Raw genomic sequence first — 11,396 nt, 5'->3', positions numbered from 1 at the left:
AGCATTTCTTGTATTATAAAAGCACTTCAGCATGTATTTAAAATCTGCAACATTTTACGGTTTACAATATTCTACTAGCATTTAACTATAGGGGGGGTTTGTAGTTCCAACCCAAATCAGTAGGTGTAAGATCCCTGATGCTAATTTATATACACTAGCTTTTTACAGAGTTACTGAGAACCTTGATAACTGAGTGTTTTTTAAAGTTACTGTCATCACTTAATACACCAAATAATTGCCATATAAAAATGCAATTCCAATACAGTAAAAGCTAACACATCTTTCCTCACTTATTTAAAAAAAAAAAGGCAATAAGAAATAGCACACCGGAGACACACAGGCAGATAGGCAGATTTCACAGACGATTCAACTTTGGGGTACATTCTGAGCTTCTAATTGTGCAGCACCTCGTCCTGCAGGTTATTATGACTAGGTTGAAGCATTTACATTTATATTTCTTATCTGGAAGAGATAATTAGATATTTTTCACTGTGAAATAATTTACATTAATGGACCATAACTCTCAATATGTGGTTTTAAATTGCACATTTAAATAATATAATACCTGTCTTCCTTAATTTGACTGTAATTGTCTCCTTGCAGTCATTTTCCCTTCTTTAAACACACACACACACACACACACACACAACCGGCTAAAACAACATACTAAATGCCTTCAGCTTATCGCTTGGAAATTTTAGATGAGATGATGTTGCTAGCTTGTTTGGAATGTTCCAGATTCTCAAGCTGTAAGACGAGAGTGACTTAAAAATGAACATAACAGGGCCATAGCTCCAGTTAAAGATGAGCGGGTTACCTCAGGTATGCAGAGAAGGAGAGTGCAGGGGGCTCAGGGAGAATATGGCCTGTGAAACACCTGCTTGGCCTTAGCCATGGGAGCACCAGGGGAAGGGATGTTGGGCTTTGTTTTTAGTTCTTTCTCCCTATGAACCAAAGTACTTTTTGCTGTTGTTGTTGTTGTAGTTGTTGTTGGTCATTAGGAGAGAATGTTAACTCACTGAATTCTATACTACAGCCTGTTCTTAGCCTAGGTTGGTCACTGATCCTTCCTTTGGTGATCATCAGTTGTAGTACTTTGTGTGTGTAGATTACTTTGTCTATTTATTCTCTTGGGGACTTCACAGGCTGTGATTTATGGATTGAGTTAGCTCCACATGATAGAAGGAAAGCTCTAGAAGAACACATCTTTGAAGACAATGTATCTGCATGGACAGCATCTGTAGATCCATTTAGTTCTGATAGATTGTTACCAACAGGAGTGTCACAAATTAAAATGTGATTTCATGGAACCAGAGTTTCTGAAGCACACAACAGGCATACAGGAGATATTGTCTCTGAAAATGCCTGACTGATTCTCCATAATTGAGGGCTGTGCTTGTAGCTTAGTTGTAGATGGGGGATGCCTGTCTAGCATGTACAAGGCCCTGAGTACTTTCTTCACCACCACAGAAAAAGAGGGAGGGGAAGAGAATGTCCCCGTACACAGCTGATATTGGTTAAATAGAGAGTATTATTTAACATATTAATTTCATGCTTTTCATAACAGTTTAGAGCTATTGAGAGATTCCAATTTCTAATGAATTGGCAGCAAAATGTACATTCAGGCAAAAATCTTCAGGGGTTATGAAACAGCACGTTATAATTTATAATTGGCAAACAAAAGTGACCTTCTTTGTGTTGCTTGGTTTCTCAGACATTCAGTGTCTTGTTAAGAAACATGTGGTGTTACTGGTGGCATTGAAGACATATTATACCATTGTGCATATAAAATATTTTGGAAAGTGTAAACATCTATTAACACCCAAATGCACTGATGATAATAATAAATGATCCCACTACAGGGATGATGCTGGAGAGATGCTTAGGATGAAGGGGAGATGCTCTTCACGCATCCTCCCTTCTCCCAGAGCTATGCCCTTGGTAGCTTATTAGCTATATTCTGCCCTCCCACCACCACCACCACATAACACAAACATCCCCAAGCCACTATCTTCCTGTTACTAATTAGTTGCATCTGGAATAAAGTATCTGTCAATGGAAAGCCGATTCATAGCTCTCTTAATTATGAGTTTTTTTTTAAATTAGACTGAAGTATGAAATTTGAGACCATGGTACGTTACTCATATTTTTGATGCATTAATGTGAAGCACTTAAACAGGAGACCACTTCTTTTTGTATTCTAAAAAAACAAGCAAACAAAACCCAAACAACAACAACAAACCCAGAGCATATAAGTAAAACAGCCAAACTGAATGATATCACTGTGTCCCAAGTGGCCCTCAGAATAATTATTGACTTCCTCAACAGCCTTCACAAAGTTTAGTTTCTCCCTTTTACCTTTGTGTTTGTACTGGGGTGTTACCTACATTCAAGAGAACACCCCTCTTCACAAACACACACACTAAACACAATCTATTGACATCTTCATCTTGGACTTCCAAGTGAGAAATAATATTTTTGATGTTTATGGTAATTTGCCTTTGCTACTGCATTGTCCCGGATGGGGACTTTCAGTTTGATTAATTTTTAAGCTCTCAAAATCATCTTCTTGGTCTGTATTGAAAGTTTTCTTTTGCAGTATGAATAGAGAGTTACCTTCAAAGGAATCTCTCTCTCTCCCTCTCTCTCCCTCTCTCTCTCTCTCTCTCTCTCTCTCTCTCTCTCTCTCTCTTCCTCCCTCACCCCTGCTCATCCCAAGTGTGTGTGTGTGTGTGTGTGTGTGTGTGTGTGTGTGCGCGCATGTGTATGTTCATATTCATGTGTAATCAAGACTCTAGTTTGAGCTAGAATATAACAAACAGGATTATTCACTGAGATTATTTTATTTTATTTTATTTTATTTTATTTTATTTTATTTTATTTTTTGCTTGCAGGAAATAAATAGCTCCCTTAAAAGCATCTTTATCTGCCCCTGAGGTCAGTGCAGAGCATATAAGGTGTATGCTTCAAGCTCAGAACAAACACGTATCACCCCACTCCTACTATTTAAAAAATAAATAAAAAAGAAAGAAAAAGAAATCCTCAAATCAGAGCATTCTCCACCGGATACTTTGATTAAATAACCAGCCACAACCAACCGAACAAGACCAACCAGCACCACCAGTGTCCGGAACCCAGGTAGGGAGGCTGATTTCTACCCGGACAACCAGCTTATGGCATCACAGCCCCCATTTCCCAACCGGAAGCAGCCCGCCCGTGCCGCCGACCTCCGGGTTCTTGGCAGTTGAGGGCCTTTCCATTCCGGTTGCCTTCTGTTCCTGTGCTGCTCCTGCTCCCTGCTCAGCCTTTGCAGACATGAACCCCAGCGACCCCAGCTACTCTTTGGCTTCACTCTATGTGGGGGACCTGCATCCCGACGTGACCGAGGCGATGCTCTATGAGAAGTTCAGCCCGGCAGGGCCCATCCTCTCCATCCGGGTGTACAGGGACAGGATCACCCGCCGCTCGCTGGGCTACGCGTCCGTCAACTTCCAGCAGCTGGAGGACGCCGAGCGGGCCTTGGACACCATGAATTTCGACGTGATAAAGGGCAAGCCGGTTCGCATCATGTGGTCTCAGCGGGACCCGTCGCTGCGCAAGAGCGGAGTAGGGAACATATTTGTGAAAAATCTGGACAGATCCATTGACAGTAAAACGCTGTATGATACGTTTTCTGCCTTTGGTAACATCCTTTCCTGTAAGGTGGTGTGTGATGAGAATGGCTCCAAGGGTTACGGCTTTGTACACTTCGAGACACAGGAAGAAGCTGAACGAGCAATTGAGAAAATGAACGGGATGTTCCTAAATGACCACAAAGTGTTCGTTGGTCGCTTTAAGTCTCGTAGAGACAGGCAGGCTGAACTTGGAGCCAGGGCCAAGGAGTTCACCAATGTTTACATCAAGAATTTGGGAGAAGATATGGATGATGAGAGACTCCAGGATCTATTTGGCAGATTTGGGCCTGCCTTAAGTGTTAAAGTCATGACTGATGAAAGTGGAAAATCCAAAGGATTCGGATTCGTAAGCTTTGAAAGGCATGAAGATGCACGAAAGGCAGTGGAAGAGATGAATGGAAAAGACCTCAATGGAAAACAAATTTATGTAGGTCGTGCTCAGAAAAAGGTGGAACGACAGACTGAACTGAAGCACAAATTCGGGCAGATGAAGCAAGATAAGCACAAAATTGAACGGGTACCACAAGATAGAAGCGTCAGATGCAAAGGTGTTAACCTCTATGTGAAAAACCTTGATGATGGTATCGATGATGAGCGTCTCCGGAAGGAGTTTTCCCCTTTTGGTACGATTACTAGTGCAAAGGTAACGATGGAGGGTGGGCGCAGCAAAGGGTTTGGTTTTGTATGTTTTTCCTCTCCAGAAGAAGCCACCAAAGCTGTTACAGAAATGAATGGTAAAATAGTGGCCACCAAACCACTCTACGTAGCTTTAGCTCAACGCAAAGAGGAGCGCCAGGCTCACCTCAGTAACCAGTACATGCAAAGAATGGCAAGCACCAGTGCCGGGCCTAACCCAGTCGTCAGCCCTTTCCAGCCAGCGCAGGGGCCGTCAGGTTACTGCATGACAGCTACACCAACTCAGAGCCGTAGGGCATACTGTGCTCCTAATCAGACTACTCAGCAAGGACCAAGTGCCCGTGGGAGTGCTCACGGTACCAGAGCTCATCCATTCCAAAACATGTCTAGTACCATCCACCCATCACATACTATGCCATCATTTAGTACTTCAGGACCCACTACCTCACAGGCTATACGACATCGTACTGCCAGCACATCCACACAGATGATGGGCCCACATCCTGCAGCTGCTGCTGCTGCTGCAGCTGCTCCTGCCACCCGCACAATTACCCAGTATAAATATACTGCTGGAGTCCGAAATCCCCCTCAGCATCCTAATACACAGCCACATGTCAGCACGCAGCGGTCTGCTGTTCCTGTCCAAGGTAAAGAGTCTTTGACTGCCTCCATGTTGGCCTCTGCTCCTCCTCAAGCTCAAAAGCAAATGTTAGGGGAATGGCTCTTCTCTCTTATTCAGGCCATGCACCCTGCCCTTGCTGGTAAAATCACGGGTATGCTGTTGGAAATTGATAATATAGAGCTACGCCACATGCTTGAGTCTCCAGAGTGTCTCCACACCAAAGTTGATGAAGCCATAGCTGTACTGCAAGCTCACCAAGCTAAAGAGACTTCACAGAAAGCAGTCAGCAGTGTTGCTGGTGTCCCAAATGCTTAAAGATGAGCAGGTGAATGCATAAAAACCCCTGCTTCACTGAAGAAAAATATCTAGACATTGAAAACCCATGACAACAAAAAGAAAACTAGAAACTAAATGAAAGGGAAAGGAACTTATAATCTCCTGTGCCAAGTCAGAGTCAGGTCTAGTGAGCAATGCAAAGCCCAAGCCACTTGGTTTAAGACAGCAGATAACAGAAATAGTGACATTTAAGAGCAAATTAATGTTATCGACTTTGGGGAAATGATTTTCTTTTTAGGAAAGTGCAAAAATTTAAAGCATCTCTTACTTCAGTTGTAATTCAAATAGCTCAAGATGTCATTTCTAAGTAACAGAACTTGTACTTGAGCAAGGACCATGATTTGGATCATAGTATCCTTGCTTTACTAAAGCTTCCTTAAAGAGTAAAAGTGAAAAAAATAAAGGCATCGCTGTTGGCTAATAATACCTCTGAGACTTCTAGAAGGCTACTCATGTCGTGTGGCCAGCTGTATTTCCACTCAGTTGTTGCCGGATACAAAACACATGCCATCTGTAATTGACAACCCTGTCAATTGATGTACCAAAGAACCGCCTTCAACTTAGAAGCTTCTGTCCAAAACAAACTACAGAAAGTGAATTTTAACAGCTGTCAAAAGTTACCTCCATAGTCTCTGGACTTCACTGATCCACTTTATAGCATCGAATGAACTAACTTATGTAAAATTATGTGCCTTCTTCAAACTCAATCTAACATTCAGAATACATTTATGCACTGGCATCTTGCTGTGTTTTGGAAGATACAGGAGTCTTGGTTTTTTGGAACTGTGTTTTGGTAGAATGAGAAGCTAAAACAAAAGTATCAGATTATTAAAAGCATACTATATAAAAACATAGAGGGAGGAAAAAAGGGAAGAAGGGAGATAGAAGACTTGGAGATAGAGGGAGCAGTTTGGAGGGAAGAGGGTTAATCTGATTTTTTTTTCAAGCCCCGAGAAAACCCAAACATATCAGGAAGACAGGCATGATACCCTCTGGAGCAGATATGAGCTAAGTGGGTTCTAGGGAGGGAAGAGCTGGGTGAGTGGCCTTTCTCCATACAAAGAGTGAGGATTTGAGTAGAAAAGCAACATAACAAAGGGGTTGGTTTTCACAAATAGCCATCTATACAATAAAGCTGTTTTTCACAAATACAAATTAATTTTTTAAGTTTAATTTTTTTTTGTGGTTCACTTATTTTTGTGTCCCAAGACAGCAGTTCTCTGTCACTGAAAGATGCAGTATTATTTCTGACTATTCTTTCCTTAATAGATTGCAACATAGATCACCCTAAATACAAAGAATTATATAAAACCCAATAGCAAACATCTATGCAAATGATTTCTAAATGATCAGCTTTTTGGCAATAGGCAATTAAAACACATTGTTCTCATTTTGAGATGTTAATAGTCATTGATAACAGACTTCCATTGAACTTAAACCTAATAACTTGTACAGAATTGAGAATATCAGGGTTGTTAGAGGACACAAAGAAGTACGGAAATACAGGCATGGATTAAACACTTAGTTTATACAAAGATTCCAAAGATGTTTGACCTCATTAGGACTTGGAAACGACCTCATGCTTGTAGGAACTTAAGTTCCCAGTGGTAGCAAATGTCACTCACTATTGTATAAGAAGTTTCCTGCACTTCTAAGTCAACCACTTGGTAGGAATATGGGAATGAGCCAGGAGCCTGGATGCTCTTAGCTGACAGAAAAATTTGCAAAGAAATATTGACTTACAGGAAGACACATTATAAAATGAAAGCTGTGTCAATGCTATGGAGCAAGACAGTGTAGTCAAACTAACAGCAGTTCTCTGTGTGTCACCCAAGTACTCACACAATTAACTTACCATGAACTTAGAAAAATACTTGTGGGATGATGCAAATGGTGGAAACTTTATATAATCTGCAAATAGAAATGTGCAGGGCACAAAAAGGCACATGTGGCAAATTGTGGGGCAGCAGGAGCCCTGTCACTTTGCCCCAGGAAAGACATGATCACCCTACCTTTTGAGGATTACCCTCTGCCCACCTGAGATTCTGTCCACTTCATCTTTGCTGCACATTCAAAGCAGCAGCTCTGCCCACTCACCTTCACTGATAGCTAGTCAAAGGCGTTCCACTAATTTTCATTTTAAAAGTTTCAAAGTCAAGACTTTCAAAATAGTGGTAAATATGGTAGAGATTTCATTATAATCTCTATTACACAGCAAGTTTCACAAACTAAAGTACTGCCCATTAAAGTACTGCCACCAGAAATTGTATTTTCATATCTAATTCTTGTGGACATTGAGTGTCCCTGTGGAGGAAGTCATTTCACCAAGTATACATCTATATCTACCTGGTTCTTAAAAACTGAAAATTTCATTTTCTCCAAAAATTAGAAACTAAAACGGTTTGGTGTTTATTTACCGCTTACTAAGGAGAGTCTAATGCTTGCCAAGAATGAAGGTCTGGAGAATGAGCTGTTTCAGATCAGGTAAGACTGGTGTCCAATCCAAGATGATTGCCAACCACTGTAGAAACGGTGATGGTATGTTTGTATGGCACTACATGATGACTGAAACATTTCTCTCATTATTAGCATACCTTGGCTAGAACAAGAACTTGTGATTCTATTCCGAGGCCAGTTTTATCAAGAATAAGGAAGAGAAGGAGGCCAAGATAGAAATGTCCCATAGTCTTTGGGCTTTTGCATTCCATGAAAGATACCGACTGCTCCGTGTATGTTGGTGTGTGTGTGGGGGGGGGGGGGTCCCATTGGGTTTCAAAGACTGCCTGCATGGATATAAGGTAGTGATTTTATTATAAACCATCATTGGCTTAAATATTTGAACTCTAATGTAGCCGAATATCAGGGATACACTGATTTGTTCAGGCTGCCAAACACTCAACACTTCAAACTGAGCCCTTCCTGCAGTGATTTCTGGCTTACTAAAATAAGCTTAGTAATATTTACAAAAACGATGACTGTGTATAATACTTCACTCCTGCTCTTTAGCCAATCAGTGAGGTCCCCAAGGGTCCTGTGAATGCGTTGTGATGGTCCCTGTCACTCTCTCCTGTGCTGGAAAGAACATAAAAATGAAAAGTGACTTTAGTCAGCCACTAAGTGCACAGGATGTCTGTATGAAATCCCACATGGGGGTTAGTGCTGTCTGCCCTCTTTGTGCTCAGAAGAGTGGATTGTGTAGGTTGATTTTTGAAGAAATGGTTCTAATGTGTTTATTATAACAAGATGATAATAGTGAGGAAACCAGTGTGGGCCTGACCCTTATTAGAGATAGTTGAATGCCTTCTCCAAGGCCCTAGTCTTTAAAAACTGTAAAAACAGATCCAGGAAGTGAGAAAGACAAATTAAACTTAATTCTGCTTATAAATAAAAAGCATGTTAAGTCCACATTACAGCTCTCAGTCTTCACCAGAGAAGCCTCCACATATAGTAGGCCTCAATTAGTGCAGAAAGAACTAATCAAAGGGTAAAAGCATTGCAAATGACAGAAGTTGAGACTGAGCCTGAAAATTTTAGGGAATTTCCCCCTACAAGTCAGTACATGTTACTGGAGAATTGTGGTCTCTAATAAAGATCTTTTTCATTAAAGAGTTTATACATGGACTGAAACAGAAGCTCAGGGAAAATTTTTTTAGAGTTTAGAAGAGAAAGCTTAGCAGCTGGCCAGAGGAAGAAGCTATAGAATAGCAAGACAGAAAGCCACAGGGGAGTGTGGTATAGACACCTTATTGACTCTAATCTCCCTCACTCTCTACACAGTTCACTGTTTCTAATGCTCTGGTATGGACATAGTTTGAGGGTTTCCCCCAGAGCTCCATGTGTTAAAAATGTGTGATGAAAATCCAATGATTGACTCCTGCTGGCACCTGCGGGTACGCGCGAGCGTGCGCGCGCACTCACACACACACAAATACAGACACACAGACATATAGGCACACAGTCACACATATACAAACACAAACACACACAAATGAAAATACAGACAGACACACAAACATGTATAGACTCACATAAACACACACATACAAATATAGACACACATATTCACACAGACACACAGACATGTACATATACACAAAGAGATACCCACAGAGACAGATAGCCACACACACACAGACACACACACACACACACACACACACACATACACACACACACACACACACACACACACCCCAAGTTTCCTTGTGTTTTTTGCTGTATTCTAATTCCATTTCTAATTCAGCATTACCAGGTCTGTTAGACCCGGTGTCTCTGGAATGATGAACCAACATGAACTTTATTTTTTTATACTATTAACCTTCTTCAGATATTTTGTTACAGTATTGGAAAACTGATCAATACTACTCAAAGGTGGGGTTGTCCTTGGATTTTCTTGTACTGGTGTAAGTCTTAGCTGTCACTGGAAGGACACTCCACTATCACATTTCCACCTTCTCCCACTTCCTGTTTATGGCCGTGTAATTGCTTATCACACCTTTTATTTGTTTTTGGAAATTAACTTTTGACTTCTGTTGATTTTATCTGTTCATGTTTGTTTTCCATTGCGTTAATGTCTGCTTTTGCAACGGCCCTTTTCTATTTTCCATGAGTTACTTTAAACCGTGTGTTTAGTTGAATATTAGTTAATTCCTTCAGCCTACCTTCTTGGTTAATAAACTTATTTAAGACACTTCAAAGCTCCAACTATCTCCTTACTAAGTCCCATAGCTCTTAATTAGTGGTGTTTGAAACATTCAGCTCTAATGACTTTTAATATTTAATTATGCCCTTTAGTCTCCTTTAGTTAGAAAGGGTTCCTGATCTTCTCCCTTTGTCTCTTTTGACCTTCATAGTTTTGAAAATTAAACCCAACACATGGTTTGATGGGACATTTTCTCCTTGGTGTTCCTTATTTTAGTCATTATGTATGTAGGCGCCAATAAAATCCTTCTCCTTCTTGAGTTCAATGGCTTCTTAAACTGAAGCTTCCCTGAGGCCTGGTGTTCTTCCAGACTTCTGGGAAGAGGTCAGATACCATCTGCAGGTGTTCTCTCCTCTTCCATCTTCAGGTTAGAGAGAAGGTGGACTGTTTCTGTCCAACACCAGTCTCTGAGCTGTTTCGTCCTCATCTTTTAACTTCTAGAACTTTTCTTATCTTCCCAATTTCTTTCTCAATTTAGATAATTTCTTTTTCCATAACCTTTGCTTTTATTTTCTACTTTTATTTGTTAAATATATTAGATATATTTCTGTCTACATGAACTAATTTCAAATATGTGGTCAGAATAATTTAGTAAATTGTGACTTTGAATTAAAATTAATCATTGTATCTTTTTTTTTTTCAGGAGATAGCTACTTACTGGATTTGAGTTTCTTGCTGCTTTAACTAGATCTATTTGATCCCTATCCCTATCTTTTAGCTTATAACCTGTTACCACTTATCCACAGACACAATGAGACATGACATTAGAAGGTTAGACATTAAACCCTTTTTAAAATGTTCATCCCAGTCATAATGAAGCTGTTGTAAGTGGCTGTGTATCCTCTGCAAAATCAGATACTGAGGTCCTTCACTCTCAATAGTACCCTGCTTAGACACAGAGCCTTAGAGGACAGTGCAGATTAAATGATATCTTACTCAAGAGAGCCAGTGTTCTTCTGGAAGCTGATGATATCTTGTGGCTCTGCCAAACTGAGGACACAATAAGGAGTTGGCTACTACCAAGAGGAGCAAACCAAAGTGCTATCAGTTTAATCTTGGACTCCTGGCTTCAAAATCTGCGAATGAATTTCTACTAATTTAGTAACCTAGCCTGTGGTGTTTGATAATGGCAAACATAAGCCCTGTCAAGTTAAATACTGTTGTAACATATACTTAATACAGGAAAGGCTTTCAAACTGCAGGATGGCTAGAGGGGAGAGAGGAGTTTAAGGAACACATTTGAAAAGTTGTAGATTATGAAAGAAAAGTGATTAAATGTGGGTCTGAAAGGTGCCATAGGAAATGAGGAACATACTAAAATCATAGGACAGATAATCCTTGATGTAAAATGGAAAATAACTCGGCTGAACTATGTTCAGTGAAATGGAGCAAATGTGATGAAATGAAGTTGTTAGCAGAGCACTAA

General features: G+C 40.4%; 1 protein-coding gene across 1 annotated transcript; it reads left to right on the top strand.

Annotated features, from left to right (window-relative positions):
* Positions 1-3,231: 3,231 nt before the first annotated feature.
* Positions 3,232-6,439, top strand: Pabpc6 (poly(A) binding protein, cytoplasmic 6). The gene has a single exon (NM_001163836.1). It carries the CDS (start codon positions 3,316-3,318, stop codon positions 5,245-5,247), a length of 1,932 nt encoding a protein of 643 aa, NP_001157308.1. The 5' UTR covers positions 3,232-3,315; the 3' UTR covers positions 5,248-6,439.
* The last annotated feature ends 4,957 nt before the right edge of the window (positions 6,440-11,396 follow it).

The sequence above is a fragment of the Mus musculus genome, chromosome 17, assembly GCF_000001635.26.
Source record: "Mus musculus strain C57BL/6J chromosome 17, GRCm38.p6 C57BL/6J".
NCBI classification, from domain to species: Eukaryota; Metazoa; Chordata; class Mammalia; order Rodentia; family Muridae; genus Mus; species Mus musculus.
This window is presented reverse-complemented; position numbering and strand designations above follow the sequence as displayed.

Bases quoted from the DNA above. Each gene is read 5' to 3' on its own strand.
- Pabpc6 (NM_001163836.1), top strand. From the start codon at position 3,316: ATGAACCCCAGCGACCCCAGCTACTCTTTGGCTTCACTCTATGTGGGG.